The sequence below is a fragment of the Garra rufa genome, chromosome 24 (genome assembly GCF_049309525.1).
Source record: "Garra rufa chromosome 24, GarRuf1.0, whole genome shotgun sequence".
Taxonomy (NCBI): domain Eukaryota; kingdom Metazoa; phylum Chordata; class Actinopteri; order Cypriniformes; family Cyprinidae; genus Garra; species Garra rufa.
Window position 1 is genome coordinate 9,079,912 of NC_133384.1, and position 20,128 is coordinate 9,100,039.

At 39.0% G+C, this 20,128-nt stretch overlaps 1 protein-coding gene across 4 annotated transcripts in view; it reads left to right on the top strand.

The window, feature by feature from the left end:
• Positions 1-20,128, top strand: part of nrp1a (neuropilin 1a) — a 65,574-nt gene that overhangs the window by 15,464 nt on the left and 29,982 nt on the right. For all 4 annotated transcript variants that reach the window (XM_073830427.1, XM_073830428.1, XM_073830429.1 and 1 more), the window contains exons 3-6: positions 2,829-3,010; positions 12,147-12,374; positions 15,535-15,690; positions 19,066-19,232. In XM_073830427.1, coding sequence (XP_073686528.1) covers positions 2,829-3,010; positions 12,147-12,374; positions 15,535-15,690; positions 19,066-19,232 — 733 coding nt within the window. The remainder of the gene's footprint in view (positions 1-2,828; positions 3,011-12,146; positions 12,375-15,534; positions 15,691-19,065; positions 19,233-20,128) is intronic.

Below are 20,128 nucleotides of genomic sequence, written 5' to 3' on the forward strand. Positions count from 1 at the left end.
TTAAGCTTTTCTTCTCTTCCCCTCTTATCTTGACAAAACAGTCTCTCAGAGCATCATTTGACCTAACTTAAGTAAGTCAAGCTCACCAGAATGCTAGGCAAGCCAGAATGATGACAGAAAACAAAAGAAGTCTTTGGGAGAGTTAATGACTGCTTTTTATGGCCACTGTGCCGTAAAGGCAGTAAGTAAAAGCGTAAGTGCATTGGCTGGATTCCTGTGTAAATGTACCATGATGGACCTGAAGGTAGACTGAGGTCTCCTGCTCAGACTGATAAAGGAGAAGAGGAGAACAGAGCTTGTTTGTGTGGGTGCAGGAGCGCTGTTTCCACAGCTGGCCTTAAGAGGAAGAGGGCAGGGAATGAAAAACAGAACGCCGTGCAAAAAAAATGGCACCAAGCACAAAACAGTAGACCCAAGCCAAACAGAGTGAAGTCATAGCTCTGCAAACGTCATGTGAGCAGCAAAGGCTGAAAAGAGCAGTGGCTCTGTTTATGTGTTTGCAGATGGGTTTGTTTGGATTATGTTGATATGTGGGTCACTGACAAATTAAACTGGGAAATTCAAACAGTCAACAATTAAGTTCTTAGAAATATGATGTGAACTAACCTTACTTTTTCCAAAAGGGTAAGATATCTGCTTTTTTTACTTTATAACATACACAAACAGTCATAAAGGCGTTTTTGCAGAAGGTGCAGACTTTCTTTGCCTGTTAGTTTAAATGCATTTCCAGTGTATATGTAGCATTAAAGCAGTGGCACTCTCTTCTGCTGTGACTGATGGAGTTCTAGGCCTCTTCCATCAGGCCAGCCAAGCGGAGAGACACGGGTGAAGTCATCTCTACATTACCGCCCCCTCAGGGGACCCAATTTCAGAGAGCGGCACGGTTCTCATATTCCGTCCCTTCCATTCGCACACATACGGTATCCTGCCACCCCCAACGGTGTGAAACAAACCAACCTTTATATCACTGAATGCACAGTACGAGACGCGCCCCAATTTTAACGCCTCCCGTAAACCCTCCTGGACACACTAACACACAGACACACATTCTACTGTCTGCGATACCTTCGTTAAATTTTCACACTGTAATGTGTGGCAGGTGGAAGAGACCATTTTTTTTTTTTGAGCAGGGAGGTCTTCTGTTGCATATCTAGGCTGCTATGTATATTAATAATACATATACATGCATATTTCAATGCTCCTCTCAACATAATGAAATGATATTATGCACAAGCAAGGATTTGGTTATGCATCCCTAATAAGCTTGGAGAACCCAAACTGCGATTCTTTGAAAAGAAATAGAACGTTCTACTCCCCATGATGCTTTGCTCTCCTTTCCTCCCGTCGTTCCCGCAGTTACGAGTGTCAGGGGTGATTAAACGCCATGGAAACAAGACCCTGCTGTCAATCATATTCCACGCTGAGCCTACCCCCAATTGAAATTCACCATTATTATATCAGTATGCGGAGCGTATTGTCCAAACAGACTTAAAACAGAGGAGAATTCACATCAGCCTTAGTTTTTCATCCCATCTCGCTCGCTAGCTGCGGCAGGACCACCCACCCACTCTAGTCTTGTATTACAGACACAATATTAGCGCGCGCATGTGTGTGCACGTGGGTTTTTGTGTGTGCACGTGCAACAGTCTTCCAAACTGTCGCCGACTCAATTATGTGGCGGCACAAGCCAATAGCTTTAGGGTTGAAATTCTATTTTGAGAAGTACTGGAGCGTGCATGTGTGTGTGTATGAAGGCGACACCTGTTTCTTCTCACACTATCACACTATAACTGTTGTCCCACTCACATACTGTCAAAACGACATCTAAAGAGTATCACCATCTTCTGTCATTCATATGCAGCAATTTGTCATGCCACTTTTAGCTCTCCAACATACACACATCATGACACATTACTCATCATTAGAGCGCAAGGGGAAAAAAACAGGACACTTTTGTGGATGAAGACTGTAAATGTCACTGTGCTATTATTACGTGAATTTTGCATCATCTAATTAATATTCATGAGTCATAGTACGGTGCACAATGTGCCCACTTGGCATTTGAGATGTGTTTGTTCTTACATCAGTTTACTATGGCAAACCACACACAAAGCTGGCAACTAACTCCCAGTGATGTTATTCATAAAAAAAAAAATGCTTTTATTGTTTTATTTACTATTTTTATATTGATTCAGTTCAACCGAGTGCTTGAAACTGTATATATAATCTAATCAAAATTGTTATTTTACTCACAAATTGCATTAAATGCCACACAGGAACACTCTAGGAACACTACCCAAATCAAAGATTTAATTATAAATTAAATTATCGTTTTGAACTGGTATTGCACATGTGTTTGTTTGTATCATGTTGATATTTGGGTGACTGACAAAATTATTTTATAAAGTTAAAATATTTATAATGTGTGACTTTGGAACACAAAACCAGTCATAAGGGTCTTTTTTTATTGAAAATCTGGAATCCAAGGGTGCAACAAAATCAAAATACTGAGAAAATCGCCTTTAAAAATGTTCAGATGAAGTTCTTTGCAATGCATATTACTAAACAAAAATTAAGTTTTGATATATTTACGGTAGGAAATTGGCCAAATATGTTCATAAAACATGATGTTTAATTAATATCCTAATGATTTGTGGCATTAAAGAAAAATTTATAATTTTGACCCATACAATGTATTTTTGACTATTGCTACAAATATACCCGTGCTACTTAAGACTGGTTTTGTGGTCCAGGGTCACGTATTATTAAAGCAACAAACTGAATAATAGTTTAGCTAAACCAATTTTTGTTTTCCTCTCTCTGTGCAGATATGACTATGTGGAAGTGAGAGATGGAGTGGATGAGAACGGGCAGCTGGTCGGGAAGTATTGTGGGAAGATCGCTCCCTCTCCTGTGGTCTCCTCTGGGAACCAGCTCTTCATCAAGTTTGTGTCTGACTACGAGACTCACGGCGCTGGCTTCTCCATCCGCTATGAGATCTTCAAAACGGGTGAGTGGAAGGAAAAAAGCTACATATAGCTATAATATCAGCTGCAATGGCCCCACAGTGGCTCATCCAATCAGATTTTAGAGCTAAAACTATCTCTCTATAATGTGATGTATACATACAAGATAGGAAATTACTGTAGGAGAGCAGAACAGCCATATAAGGACAGTTGTAGGCGAGGGAGAGCACTTTCTGTTTTCTCTTTGTCAGTCCCGGTGGGAGAGCCGCCTGAGGAGAAAAGATCAGTTGATAACACGGACTTGTAGACCTTCGGGGTCTCTCGTTCTGCCATTGTCTGGCCCTCAGAGACACACAGATACACACTCAGGGACTGTGGTCTTATCTGGAGATGTCACGGCAATAAGCAGAAATTTCCTGTTGTGCAGATCTGTTTCCTGTGTTTGAGGTAGGGCTAGAGACCCAGAGAAAGCGAGAGAGAAAGCATGTTTGCATAACCTCGGACAGGTGCGACACACATCATGGTCAAATATTGACCCTGGGATACCCAGAGTGTGACCTCAGGATGAGATGGATGCTCCAGGGGGAGTTTATTTTAATCTTTATCGCCCGTTTGTGTGAAGTCATTCCCATAGAGAAGAAAAATCGCAATGAGATTATATGGTGAGAAAATAAAGACTTTTGCAGAACCAAAGTATTAAAAAGTGTGATAAATACAGTAAAAACAGTAATATTCTAAAATATTTTTACATTTTAAAATAGCTGTTTTCTGTCTGAATATATATTAAGATGTAATTGATTGCTGTGATCAAAGCTGAATTTTCAGCTTCATTACTCCAGTCTTCAGTGTCACACGATCCTTCAGAAATCTTTCTAATATCCTGATTTGCTGCTCAAGCAACATTTCTGATTATTATCAATGTTAAAAGCAGTGAAAAAAATCTGGATTTTTTTTTTTATTAATATGAAAACCGTATTTAAAATAGAAATATTTGAACCTTTGAACAGTAGTGTAAATAATGAATTGTGCTTCCTCTTTTATTCATATATTAAAATTTTATATTTGTATTATTTATTATACTTTTAGGGGAAAATTCAGGGACAAAGTTGATAGTTGACAAAACGCATTTGAGCTATAAAAGAGCAAACATTTTCCTCCGGGTTCCCATCCCCCCGGTTGCACCTCCACACACTTTGGCTCATCAATAACATCAATAAGTCTCCCACAGTATTCCATTATCTCAGTGCTGGTTTTCTTAAACTCATCTTCTTGATGTGTCTGATTGGAAATAAGGTTCCTCTGGAGAGAGCAAAGACGTCTGAAACATATCGACTGCGTGCAGTCAAGGGGTCGAGCAGACGCTCTCGGCCAGGATGGGCGCCCCCTCGCTGGGTGTGTTCCTCCAGAAAACCCTCTTAGTTTATCAGCATGGGTGGGCCACCAGATCCTGTGTGAACAACAAATACTGTTGTTTGCAGTCCAGGACATGGGAATTTGCTGTGACTACGTAAACTCTGCAAAGCGTACACCAGCCTTATCAATTAAAGACAGCGAGGGACAGCGAGAAAGAATGTGAAAAGCAATTGGAAGAGTGACGGATGGTGAATAAAGAAAGGGAATCTGATTTGAAAGCCATGTCAACACCATCTGATCTGCGTGTTTATGACATACAAGTAAATGTAATGATTACACACAGGTGTTGAAACAGGTGTGCAGGTATTCAAATGTGGGATGATTATAAGAATGTAACACCGTTTAAAATGAGATTATACTCATTTCAAGCTGCTGCCGCTGCTACATTTGGAGAGGTAAGCTGTGGATTAGAGCAGGTTTCACACACATCCGCAGCATGTGGGCTGAATTGCTAGAAGCAGCAGTACAGCAGAATATCTAATTAAAAGTACACTGTGTATTTTGTGAGTTTTGCAGAGCTCTCAGATAGCTAAGCTGATTTCAGAACAGGCATCTTCAACTTCAGCTGCTTATATATGTTTTTAAAGCAATTAGCCACAAGAGACTGTATGTTGCAGTGATTTTATTCTGTCCTGTCCTTAAAAACACCACTTAACCGTGGTTAAATCGCTTTAACACACATATTCACTATAAACAATATTTTCGGCAAGCAATATAGCTCATATATATATATATATATATATATATATATATATATATATATATATATATATATATATATATGTAGATAGATAGATAGATAGATAGATAGATAGATAGATAGATAGATAGATAGATAGATAGATAGATAGATAGATAGATAGATAGACAGATAGATTTTTGACCAGCAACAAAGAGAGAAAACGAGAGTAGAGAGCTAATGTGAAGACTACTAGAGAAGGAGAGAATAAACAGAGAACACAAAAGGAGAGAAGAATCTATTCAGGAAAAAAAAGTGTGAAGGTGACAAAGAAAGTGAGGGAGAGAAGATAAGGTGAGGAGAGGGCGAGAAAGCCTGGGAGCTGCGCACACACTCGCGCACAGGAAAGATAAGAGATGAGAATCTCTCCACCGCAGCTATCTATGAATGCAATCAAGCCTGACCCAAGCACTAACCCACACTGGACAGCATGGATATCTAACGAAGAGCTGTCCTCAGGGGGCTTTCAGACCGCTACGGTTTCACAGACACCATGTTCTTTCTCTCAGAGTTCCCTTACAGCATCCTTAACAAGGGGCTTTTAGATGATTTTTAGAAACTTGCGTACCCCATCCGTAAAGAAGAGGAGTCTGTAGTTATCATCTCATCCTGCCTTGCCGTGGCATCCCCAAAATGGCCTTTCTTAGGGTTGAAGGAGACATGCGTTTTTAGTTAACAGCTCTGCAATTTTCAGCACCGCATCAAGTGCGAAGACAGGCTGATGTTTCGCAAGTGGGGTGGAAGGCGTGGGTGTGGGACAGAAGGATCGAGAAGTTAGTTTCCCTCGCTGAGAGTCAGTGTAGTAAGACTAAGGAAGCCTGTTTCCACCTCTGAGTAAAAAACAAAAAGGTAACTGAGAATAAATATAATATGGCAGCTGTATGAATGGAAATTAAAATTTATGTTACTGTTATAGATGGTATTGATCTTTAAAAAAGAGATTTAGACATTTTTCTTTTAAACAGGAGCTTTTTTGTGCACCCTAGGAACTAGGTTTTTTAAGAAAACATGCCTGTGGTGGCATTTCTGCAATAAGTTGTGCGTATCAGTTCAGAAATTAATGTTTTGTAAGTGGCACTAAACATTTAATACTCTATTGCAGTTAAAAAATAATGTATCACCAATAAAACACACTAGCTGAAGCAACCATGCCACTTTTATCTTGTTTCTACAAGTGTTTCATAGGACTTAGCACTCCGTATTGCAAATACAATACTGTACCGGGTGCGCTACCGAGCAAGTTTACTACAATAAAAAAACGCTATATATATGGAGCTGGTTGTGTGGTGCAAATGTCAAAATGTTTTTAAGTACAAATCATGCACTGTTAAAAGGGTTTTGAGTTCATAACATAGTATTGTTCAAGGAATCATATGTAGTCTTTATTAAAGGCAAAATATGTAAGATTTTTTATTAAAATATCCAAAAACCACTAGAACAGTTTTATATATTTTGCTGACTTGTGTACTTACATTATCCCAGATATTTTAAAGAATGTTTAAATCCAGAGAAAAATTAGTGTAACTGACTTTGTCATTGTGTCGCCTGCCAATAATGTCATCAACTCTCAATTTTCCATTTTTATTTTGTAGAAAACATGGAAGACACTTTAACATGTTATGTGTTTTATTAGACACTTGACGAACACAGAGTAGCATTATAACAGAACTTTTAACACACACAAATGTAACTAGTATGATAAAACAGTGCTGCTTTTCCTACATATGCATGACCGGAAGAATCAGAAGCGGTCAACTGTGTCATAATCATAATTCATACTACAGTGACCTTAATAAGTCTTTAATACATTTGCTCATGCATGGACATGATTTCATGATTTCGAGTATTGATAGATTGCATTGGCTGTGGGGATGAAGACAACAACTTGCATGATTCCACACTTCCACATGGCCTTTGTTTCTTTGTTTGTTTTAAATATGCGCCCTCTAGTGGTGAAAAACTGACATATTGTGCCTTTAATTGGTAATCTGCTCCTGTAAATATAATTTGTGTGAAAAGGACTAAAAGTTGTTGTTGTTGTTTTACTGCCACTGGTGTTCATTTCAGTTGGAAACTACAGTTTACATACAGTAAAGCATGTATACAGTATATAGTCATGCTTTTGGAATGCTATGTTTTGCCGAAATTTAGATAGAGGCATATTTTTTCAATAAACCCATTCAGGTACATAAATAGCTGCATAGCCGTTACTAGTGAAGTCATGCCGAAAGTCTGCGTCATCATTGCTAGCTCACGTCTAGCCAGGCCATTCATCATAGAGATGTTATCTGAACGTCTTTACGATGGCACCTGTGTCAACACACTAGGACAAGGATTGCGTGAGGAGGGCAGCTTGTTCATTGTGTCCAGTTTAGTTGTCTTTTACAAGTTTAGTTGCTTTTTACAGGCCAGTGGCATAGGTCACATCTGGCAAGGCAAGCATGTCATTCTACAAGCCCGTCTTCTAAATAAACCCCCCTGCATTAACACACAGAGCTAATGAAACCCAAGGCAGAAACTGTCTTTCTGTGCATTGCCCATTCTCGTTCTCAAGGGGAACCATCAGCGGTGCTGGCTGGCTAAATGATGTGTCAGCAACTGTAAGCGTGCGTGTTTGTGTGTTCAGGGTAACCCCACAGCTGTGACTCCAGATTAATGTTTGTTGGAAAGTGTGGCCAAATTTTGCTTCTTAAACTCTCATCGCGCCCATTAACCTGTCTTAGCGTAGCCACGGGGGTAAACGGAAAGGAAAGGTGTGTGTGTATGTGTGTCCAGATTAATTATTCTCCCTGCAGATATATGGAATATAAACAACAGCGATTAGCTCACTAGACCCAGAACACCTCCAGCCATTTCATTTCTGCTTCAGCATTACACAAACTGTGTCGTATACCAAGGGATCTAGTAATACAGATCTCTTAGCGTTAGCATAGCTGTGTCAGCTCAGGTTTTCAGTACTGTGTGCTGAATGTTAGCATTTACAGAGAAGTCTAGATACCCTTACCAAAACAAAGTATACTTCAAGTTTATTTTATTAAGTATACTTAAGTAAAGTTCAAGTATATGTTTAAGTATACTTTATGTAGTAACTATAAAAATATCAGTGTACTAGTAGTATACTTTTAAGTATACTATGTCAGTACTCCTTGGGACTGAATTGGCCCAATTTCTAGTATATAAAAGTATACTTTTAAGTATACTTTAAGTATAACAGTAGTAAACTTTGAGTACACAACTAGTTTACATCTATGTTTTCAGTTTGTACTGCAAGTATACTAAAAGTGAACTCATAGGTATACTGATAGTTTACTAATTAAATACATTTTTATGCATTTTTAGTACACTTTGAAGTATAGTCTCAGAAAAACTACTAGTTTAGTAGTGTTATACTAATATTCATGATAATCAAAACGTAGATGGAGTTTTGACAGCTTGACAGTCATTATTACCCCTTCATGGGTCGACATTTTATTGCATAACATTACACAGTTTTACATTTCTATGGTTTTGATGCTGTTTTATGTCTGACGATTGTGTTAGATTACATGTGGAAGTATCTGTTGTTTCAGTTTCTTCTTCACTTGTGTTTTGGAAATTCTGTACAGAAGATGTGCAATAGCAAGTATAGCTCAAATATACTTAGACTTTTTATACTTTTAAGTATACGTAAACGTCATTTTAAGTATATTTCTGAGAAGTATATAAAAGCACATTTCTGAGAATTACATAAAACGTATAATGAAAGTATACTAATAGCACACTTGAACAAACTTTTCAATGTGTTTTAGTTTTATTTAGTTACTATCATAGTATTTTTTAAATAAATAAAAAACAAGAATATTTAAATATTTTTGTCATGTGCTTGCAGCATTTTTATTACCGTTTGTTTATTTTAGATATTCTTTGTTAATTAAATTTTAATTGTTTGATTGCCTTTAGTACCAGTTAGTTTCAAAGTAATATCTACCAGTAATATCTGGCTTTGATTATGTCAGATATTCTAAATGACTGTAAGGTTTAGACGTGTTGCATTGTTAAATATACATCACTGAGGTCTCTGGGTCCCCAAACGTAACAACCGTAAAGTTAATCTCAACAGAACATGAGGATTAAATCTATGACACTTTCCTGGGTTTGTTTGCACTAAGGGGAGACCCGCAAGAGATCTTTTTAACAAGCATTGCCTCTGGCCTGTTAAATAAACAGCATATTCCACAGAGGCCGAAGGCTTCAGCCACTTCACCGCATTGAAAAGATAAGCCAGTGTATATACGTTAGTGCAGAAAAGCAAAATAAATCGTACAAAAGCTAGCCGTTAATGTCAGAATTAGCGCTTAGCTGCTATGAATCAAGCTTGTGTTTTTTCAATACCACTTCACTACTCTCCCATAAATTCTGCCGTTTAAGTGTAAATTTAGTTCAGAAGGACTTGAAAGTATTTGTGGCTGTGAGCAGGAAAGGAACCGAGAGAGAAAGCTGGATGGCTCTCACAAAGCTTTATTTGTTTGGCTTGAGTTTACAGGCTCAAAGTTCCCTCCCGTTTCTCATCTCAGTTTTCCCCAGTCTTTCCTTGTAAAGTTTTTTCCCCACTACTTGCAAATAACAGCAGAAACAAACCCAGGGACATGGGAACGTGTGGAGGTTTTAAGCATTTGCGGTTAGCGACAATAGCGACATGTCTCTGAATCCATATGAGACACGCATAATCACAAACGCACACACAAATCCTAGAATCCCACCGCAATCTGTAAACAGCAGTGAAGCATTACAAAGCCAGTCACAGTGAAGAGCCGCAAAGCAGCACTGTTCCCGCTAGGCAGATAAATGTACTAGTGGACCCACAATTCTCTATTATATTTCACACTGTATTCACAGAGAGACACTAAAACCATATGCAGAAATTGACACATTGCAAACAATACTTAATATGCATTAAGATAGAGTTACGTTCAAATGTCATACAGCTTGATAGCTAGTTAGTGTGTTGACAGTTTAGTAAACTTTAGCTCATGCATTTTTATTTTATTTTATTTTTTTAAACCTAAACAACAAAACAGAGCGCTAAAACCCACTGTAGCGCCCCTTTGTGGCAATGCTGTCAATGCAACATCAAAATAGTTTTGACATATTTCAGAATTCAGTGCATTTGCTTGGAATATGTTCTGGGTTGTTTTGCTAAAACATAATGTTATAGCATGCACTTTATAAATAGAGTGAGAAATGGTGCAGAGGAAATGTGTTCTTATCTTACGAAAGGAAAATGCAATTCCTTCTTGCCCATGGAACAGCCACAGAACTTTTTCTCTGTCAGAAGATAATCTTAAGAATGGTCTAGAGAATTGAGTGTGTCTATCTGCCGTTGCTGGAACTTACGCAACCGTCAAAAAACTAAAGATGAAAGTCGAAAGTTTTTGGCTCCATCATCAAATAGTTCTTTTGAATTTCTTTATAAGCCTGTTAAGCCTAGTAACTTTTATTTCGACTTGGAAACTTTCAGAGACACTGATTGCTGACCATTCAGCTGACAGCTTTCAACCCTAAAGCCCAAAGTGTTTGTGCAATTACCCTGTCCTGTCCGTGTGACACCTTCTCACCACGTGTAATTGCTGACACCCTTGGTTTCAATAGATTAGAGTGGAGGCCTGTAGAGTTTGGGAAGGCCGTGTCCACTGAGTGTTATATTTCAAGCCTTATTTATGATAGAAAATGTAATATTAAATGTCTGGAATTTTAAAGCTCTGTGTAATGAAAGGACTAAAAGTGTGGAATTTATGTCCTGCTGTTTAAAAACCAACCAAGTAGTGCACTAAATGTCAACTCACTTTAGCTTCAAATTCCCGAGCTGGTCATTTTCTTTAGAGCACAGGAAAAATGGAAAAGAAATAAAAAAGCGAGATAAAAAGAAGCAGTTAACGGCTTTTGTGGTAGAATGTGGTAGAGTTTTTGATGACATAAAATTATGCATCCAACAAAATCCAAAATAACAGAAAATGCTCTTTAATATCCACTTAACGCTCTGAAAAATACTTTTTATTTTATTTTATTTTATTTTCAACCATTCTTCCTTCCATTGGAAATTTGTTTGTTAGGCTGTCCATTTTCAGTCGTTCACTTAAAAATTGCAATTCTGACACCATTTATGTTCAGTTGTGTCAAAAACCGTAGTACATTGTTCCTTCCATAGAACAAAATCGGGATAGAATTTCCAGGCTGTTCTGTGGCTTCAAATAATGATTTAGAACAGAAGAATATGGCGCACAAGACCACTTTTATGATGCACCCCTGGTACTTGAAAAAGTAATATGGGTTTGGTTTTTAGCCACAGTGACATCATTATTTGTCATCTCGGTTCTGGTTCGTGATCTTTAAACTTTTGCACCCGCAGTAATAACCACGAGATTCCACACTACATTAGGTACAGTGCTAACGTAATGTTGACATTTCAGTGTTGATGATCCAGAGGTGATCCTGTATGCATCACTCTGTAACAAGAGCGTATTTACTCTTAGAGCTCTGAGCCTATTCATCACACAACAGCTTTAGCTGAGCGACCGTCGTGTAAGTGCAAAGTAGTGATGTATGTGTGAACTTCAACAACACACTGCATCAATAAAGCTAGTCCTCCAGGGAGTTCTGCTAAATGTTTTGACTTGCCGATATAAAAGTATGTGTGTGCATGCGGATAAAGTGAGTTTTATAAAGTATGATGGACGTATTTGGTATTTCTTAATCGTGTTGTTTTAAGCACCAACTGTACTGCACAGAGTGCATGTGAAACTTTTAATAAGTACAGGCTCATATGTGCTTGCACTTTCTTTTTGGTCTCGTTTCGTCTTCATCATTAGCCCACACACCCAAAAAACAAGGCAGCAGCCGTATCCCGAGCAGGGTGGGCCTCCACCACGGCCCATAAACCATGCAATCATCGAGCAAAACAACACAGACCACCATGTTCCTCCTTCGATGTTTGTTTTTTCCCCCTACTCCATTTGCTCCAACTTTTTCCTTCCTTTCGGTGTTCACCTCAGGTCCAGAATGTTCCAGGAACTTCACCTCCAGCAGTGGAGTCATCAAGTCGCCCGGCTTTCCAGAGAAGTACCCCAACAACCTGGACTGCACGTTCATGATCTTTGCTCCCAAGATGTCGGAGATCGTTCTGGAGTTCGAGAGCTTTGAGCTGGAGCCAGACACGCAGCCACCCACTGGAGTGTTCTGCCGTTATGACCGCCTGGAGATTTGGGACGGCTTCCCTGGAGGTGAGTCACTGGAGAGAACTGTTGCTCCAAACAGGAAAATCTGAATGTTTGAAACAAAAGATCATTTAGCGGATGATGTTTGCACATTGATTCTCAAATACTCACCCTCCAAAGGACCAATAACAATAAACTCTAAAATACTTTTTGGTCTACAGAAACAGATCAAGATTGTACAGTATACTAGATTTTGAATGTAAAATAAGAGTGTCCTATGCAAAACACACCAACACATTGTACTAGCCGGTTGCAAGGGTGTTGGCTTTTTTCCATTTTTTGGCAAAAATGGTACCTTTAGGGAACCAGCAGCTTGTCACTATTGGGAATATCCTTAAAGGGACAACTTTGTGACTTATCTACCTCTAAAAGGTGCATATTAATACCTTAGAGTAGTAGTATGTACCCTTAAGGTATGAGCCTTAAATAAGGTACAAAGTTGTCCCTTTAAGCTGTTGTACCCCTAAAGGTACTATTTTTACACATTCTGTTTGATATTGCAGCATTTTTATTATCTGCCAGGTGAACCTTGTAAATCGATCATATAGGAAAGTAATAACACACCTACATTCAACAAGCTGCTTGAATTGCAATATAATACAGTGCTAGAGTTCAATACGTAAGAAGGTGTATTGGAAACTATAAGTAATTGGGAGGGTCTCATATTTGGCCTTCTGGAAATGGCCAGATAAGCCAGATGATATGGCTAAATAACAATGTAGTATGATTGATCTCTAGGGGAGAACAGCCGACTGGCCTCGATCCATTTGCTGTGTTTTACAAGCAAAACAAAACTATCTTAAGCATGGCCAAGTGTCGATAAGATATTTGGGCTTGCTCACATACTTTTAAATCCACAAATGTGAAGCTTTTTATTCTGTTAATAGCTGTTCTTGTTTTCTGCCTCTCTGGACATTAGACTGTGGTTTGTCTCTGGCGGTTTGGGGTGAGGGACTCTGGAATGTAGACTGTTGTCATAACACCAAAACTATTCTGTTCTCCAAGATAATTACAGTTTTTATTTGTGCGTGTATATTTGAATTGCATGTATACACACACCCAGAAGCCCAACAGGAAGATTTCAGCTCAAAGCGGGAAGGAAGTCTGCGAGGACCAGAGGTCTTATTCAGTTTCCACTTCATTATCGACATTTTTTCTGCCTTGACGGAAGAGAGAAGCCGCGAACGACTGACACCTTTGATCTGAGATTGAGCCTTTGAGCTTTCTCATCGGTTAAAAAAGATTAGTCTCAGAGTCTCTTCCGAGGATATGTAGTGAAGATATTGTTTAAAAATTGAGGAAGTCTGTTTAACTAATTGTTTTCGTATAGTCCTATGTGGGCAGGTCTAGACAAAATTTGCAGGAACTTGAATTTTCTGGATAAAAAAAACAGCAGAAATGTCTTAGTTTGTTGTTGGGGATTTGGAACAAGATAACTATGATTAATAATGACGGAATTTTCATTTCTGGGTGAACTGTTTCTTTTAAATGTGCCTAGAATGCTGCACTCTTGAGCAAACTCAAGAAGTGAGGGATGTGTAGAACTTTGTGAATGATGCTGTCCCGATTCTGCAAAAACCTACAGAGCTTTTTGTGAATCCAAAATCCATGTAGGCCTGAGGGAAGTGTAGAACCTGGGACAAAGGTTGCATGCTTTATTTTAGATTTGGCAGCCTCTGTTGAAAAATCTACAATAAAAAGGTGTCCCACAAGTGCACGGTGACAGAGAAAGAGCCAAGAGGAAGGTTGCAGACAAGACTTTAAAGGGAAGGCCCTGGTGCTTTAGGGCCTCAGTGTAACTCCTCTCTACGGTTCAGACACTAGCTGCATTACCTGTGGAGCCACACCAATCAATAAGTGCATTAGTGTGGAAAGGCTGCGAGACAGAAGCTTCTATGACTTCAAGCCCTCAGCCCACCCCTCCATCACCCACTGACCGCCCACTTTGAGGCAGTCACAGCCTGGCAGAGGGTTTATAAAGCCCCCTCCTCCTCCTCCTCCACCAGAGCAGACATGCTGGATGGGTTCATGGAGAGGCTCTTTAAAATTTCATAGCCCTGTTGAGTCATGCAGATAATCCGGATGGTTCACCACACCCAAGGCTGTCTCAATACACAAACGCACACATTTATGCACACTTGGATGCACCTGCTTCTATGAATTCTTATGAAGATTAAGGTTCATGCAAACCCGTACATCTGTTTTATGTAATCACACACAGATGCACAAAGCTGGCAGATCGGACTGTAATGGGCATCTTCTCAAAAAGAGCCAATAACAAACAAACCTTGAAAAAGGTGTGTCAATCCTAAAGCCAATATTTCAGTTATCAGCCATGAATTTTAACATAATCCCAGATCCTTCATGTTTTGCATGGTTCATATTTTGCCTTGGGTCAGTAATTATTCATTTTACTCAGGATTCGGGATTTCACGCTGTATTTTGTAAACCTTGGGTTAATCTTGCTATTTGCATTTTTACCTCCTTAATTTAGGCAAAAGATGTGTAATTCTAGTGTAATTTAAGCTCCCGTGGATGTACAAAGCTCATGAATAATTAATAAGCCAAGCACTGGGGCCATTTATAGTTGGTTGTCTGTTGCCAAACAACTTGCCATTACATTCTAACTGAAACACAGCTTAAACCAAAGTTTAAAAGTGGCCTTAACCTGGAAAGACATGTGCATATAGTATGAAAAGCTCTTTTCAAAAGCTTCAAAGCGTTTCCTTTTTTCAGCTGAATGTACTGCATACCTCTTAATTTGTAGCCGTGGTTGTGTTCAGTTCCTTCCTTCTTGTCCCCTCCAACTCCTACACGTTTTTTTCTTTTAAAGTGGCTTCTGGGAAGTCACATTAGTGTGGCCCTGGAACGAACAATAAGTGCAGGAATTTATGGTCGCCACTGAAAACAGAAACCCAAGGTCATAGACGTGTAAAAAACAGACACTGCCCTTTTCATTTCCATCAACAACAAGGTGTTGAGAGAATGTTTTGTTCAGTCAATTCAGTTATCAATTCAGTCACAAGGTCAACCAATGACTCTGTCCTTGACGTTCACTGTTCACTACAGTATCAGCTTTGATGGAATGGTTTGAATGGTAGATTATTGAACGTGTCTAATCATCCCTAAAACCCTCTGTTTTCTCTACCATTGTCTCTTTTTACAGTTGGTCCATACATTGGCAGATACTGTGGACAAAATACTCCAGGACGGATCATATCCTACACTGGAATCTTGGCTTTGACAATCAACACAGACAGTGCTATTGCAAAAGAGGGATTCTCAGCAAATTTTACTGTGCTGGAAAGGACAGTCCCGGATGGTAAGTCAATACTGCAATGTTTAAAAGTGGATAAAATAAGTCAGGAAATGAAATTCGCATGAGATGAAATCTCAGCATCTAGAATCCTAGCATCCTAGAAGACACGGATCACTCACTCATGTTGGCCAGCATGTTGAGATCACACAACCAGTCATGCTGTGCAATTAAATAATTCAGTTTGTCAATCTTGCGTTAAGATTGAAGATTCAATATTTAAAAACACACAATTTAGATAAACTATCATGGAAAAAACATCAAATTGTTATACTGTGAACCTTTCAACTTGTACTTTATCACCATCAGAAGAATTCAGATTTGAATGTTTTGGAAGATGAATGAAGGCAAGCAAAAAGTAATTACTTCTAAAACGTCCTCTAAATAAAAATAATAATGCAAATCTCTTGTTCTCTTAACCTAAGTTAGCATAAGGTGAAGAAAATATCCCTCAACTTAATTTGCAAACTTCAACTATCATCTTAAAAAATTGAAGTCTGAACATCATGAGACATTGTTGCAACATTGCATGAGACGTTATTGCAACATACCCTGTTGATTGGGGTTATAATCCCATATACATATGTGTACACATGCAAATACAACATGATATAACATGGGAAGTTATTAAATCACCACGTTTCCCTCAGCTGTGGCCCTCTTTCATTAAGTGATTGTGTTAAGAGTCATGACCCATCTGCCCTGCTTTATGGGGGTTGGATTACTCTTTTTTTTCCAAACCAGCTCACCTAGAGGATTCACCTCTTCACCCCAATTTGAGAAATGCTCCAACTAAACATTTAATTTCAAAACACACCACTAACCTTCACCCACAATCATGCTATGCATTTAAATGCATCCGCCAGTATCTGTCTTTCTCACTGTCTGTCTCTTGAGAACACACCTTTTCAATGTGAGTAGCGGTGCTTGAGAATTGACACAAATTCAGGTCAGTTTAAGGTGGTCAAGCTGTTTTTTAGATACATATATTGTATATTATTGTTGTGAACTGATGTGCCATGTTATACTTCAGCTTGAGCTCTCAGAATACATCAAGGTGTGTACTACATCTCTGCCATCCCGGCTCATGCTCAAGAATACGTTCGGTGTGTTCTCAGCAGGGGCTTTGCCGAACAGTCGCAGTCTATCAATTATTTATTGGCTCCATAAATTTACATTCCATGGCAGCTTCTCTCGCACTTCGACATGTTTACCAGTATATTGTGCTTTGCAGGAAGGAAGGAGATCGCCATTGGCAATAAGTCTTTATGCGAAGGATTTTGTCATAGATTTATGGTCTCTGCCGAGTGGGACCGAACATTGACGGATGCCAGATGTAATCGGACGAGAGATCTGGTTGTTTTCAGTCATTGTTCTAAAGAATGAAAGGGTGGAAAGTGGATAGATGGCTCGAAGAGATAGAGAGATAAAACAGAACAAAAGAGAATGAGTAATGTTAAGATTTACTTGAGCTGAGCTTTCAAGGGTAAAGGAGAGAAATTCATGAGAAGCACATAAAAGACTCAATCCCTTATGATTTTGAGTTGGGCGTTAACACGAGTTGATAGGATAATGAAGTGATTCTCTAATAAGCACTAAAAATACCTCTACAAATTACTACAGCAAAACAAAATATATGGTTACTCAGTAATTAGCAGAGTTGGGGGTAACGCATTACAAGTAACGCAAGTTACGTAATAATATTACTTTTTCAAATGAGCAACACCAGTTACTTTTTCCCCCATTTATTGATTAAAAGCTCTGCTGTCCTGATGTTGAGAGAAATTGTAAGATGTTACTTTAGTGCTAGAATAAATGTGAACATGGATTAATTCATCTCACTCAATAAAAAAAACAGATACAGTATTCCTCAGAATGATCAAAAACAGTGAAATTTAACTCAGAATATGATGCAAACCTGCAATAATTAAATATGTTAAATAAAACAAATATCCTTTATGTATTTGATCCCATTTTATTAACCAATGTTTTTGCTGCCAACCTTCGATGATCCAATTCATCCATACTAATAAGCAAAAATTACTCAAGATAATCTAACATTTGTTTTCCTTTTTTTACTGCTAAAGAGTTGACAATTTGTTCTTCTGCGGTCTACTGTACAGACGTCAATTTACTTTTATCTAAGCCGTAGGCTTTTGGTGTAAAAAGGCTTTTACATTTGCAAAAAATACTTTTTATATTGAAAACAAACAAGCAAGCCCAGCCCAGATTTAAAAAAAAAAACGCAAATGTAATGTAACACATTACTTTCCATAAAAAGTAACTAAGTAACGTAATTAGTTACTTTTGTAGGGAATAACTCAATATTGTAATGCTTTTCTTTTCAAAAGTAACTTTCCCCAGCACTGGTAATAAGTAATGATACTTTTCCATTCTGAATGAAATGTATAGTTATATATTAACTTTTCTCTCGACTCTCGTTTTTAATTACCTTTCAAAGTGCATTCTGAGATTAGATAATTTACGAAGAATAAATGCAATGCTGTTTTACAATTTGGAAAAAACAAACAGTGCTAATGGCTCAGTAATAAACAAATAAATCTACTTTCTATCTAACAGACATGCTTTCTCCATCTGCTACATGTGTTTAGGCTTGCATGTTTGTGTATGTGACCTTCTTGCACCCTTACTGTTATAGTAAGTAACACGAGCTCACCCTGTTTCAACATGCATTTCCTTACATTTAAAACTACAATATGTGTTTGTTTGGAGTCTGTGACCTGTTGTAAATAAATTAGCATCAGCGTCAACATTTCCCCATCCTTCACCATCTCAGAGTCCTAAGTTGTGCCGAAGCGTCTGGCAAAAGACCTTTGGGGGTCAAAGCATGAACTCTGGTTGTCTCAGACACACGGCCGGCATGCCTCGAGACATGCCCCATAACGTCACAAAACAATCAGCAGTGCCCTTATCCTGGGTGGCATGGCATGAGGAGTGATATACAACCTGCTCTCCTTCCATCTAAAAACACAGACACGCTAGAGGCGTCTCTGACTTTCCATTCCTCCAAATGCTGACGCTGGCCCAACCGTGCATCCTTCAGAAGGCAACCTCAAGACTTCTCTTGTTGCTGGACTTAAGAGCTTAAACTGAATGTTTTATGAATAAAGGTTTGCGTCTTAATGTGGTACACTTCCCACAGTGCCTCCATTAAATTGTGCTTTTCCTGTAAGAGAAGTGCGTATGTTTTATTCTGGTGCTAAGAGATGGAATCCTATGGTACTTTGCCTCCGAGTGGCCCATTCCCAAGAGGAAGTTCGCCTTAGTCTGGGTTGTGATCTGATGTGTTCTTTATTTAGATCAAGAAATGACATTTTAACAACTCACCCACCCCTTTTTTCCCCTCTGTGCTTCCTTCAGACTTTGACTGCACCGAGCCTTTGGGTATGGAAACTGGGGAAATCCATTCCGACCAAATCATGGCCTCATCCCAGTACAACCCCAGCTGGTCTCCGGAACGATCCAGACTCAACAACCCTGAGAATGGTTGGACCCCTGCGGAGGACTCGAATAAAGAATGGATCCAGGTACGGCACGATTCACACACACATACTGAAGATAGCAGTCTATTATGAATCAGTAATGGAGGAGGGATTTGTCCTTGGCAGAGAATAGAAACTTCTGTGGTATTTTTTTGAAGAATAGAGAAGCCGAGTCTGAAAGAAGAAAAGTTTGAAACTCTGAAACTCCCTCTCGCTTTCATGATTTTCGAGGTAGAAACTTTTTCTAGCAGAGTTGATCAGTCAGCCTTGCAGATGCTTTTTTGTTCTCTATTGAAGACCAGCAGCAACATCTGTTGAATTTTGCCCTTTGGTCGACAGCCATGGAATGTTAAAACCCAAATGTACTGGTTCGCTCTGGCCCCAGTGAGTCTTCCTGGCCAACAGATGCTTGTAACCTTAACAAAGACTGTCTATGAGATGCATCTGGGTGTATCTAACATGATCTTAATGTCTAAGAGACAATAAGAAACCTAAAACTTATTCTAAGGAATGTGGCCACACACAAGGACATTGACATGGACAACATTTGTGTGTCTATCTATGAAAAACATTGCGGGCCTTTTCTTGCACTTAGGGGCTTTTCTGTGACCCAAACCCCAAGGGTACCCTCAAACCCCAGACTTGTTTTATAATCTTTGCCTGACTGGAAAGTTTGGGCCAAAGAGACTCCTCAGGAGGCTAATAACAGACGTGACCCGCAGCCAAGTACTGTATTTGCTACGGGAGGTCTGTTAAGCAGATTTTCCTCATTGCTATCAAAACATTATCTGTGTTCTAAAACATAAACTAATTGAATTAGGGGAAGGTGCCTCAGCTTTGCAGAGAAGAGGAACTATGATGTTTAATTCTTCGTTTCAGTAAAGAACCGAGGCATATGCATTTCCTGAGGAACTGGAGACAAGTTCTTCCCCCCGTGGCTG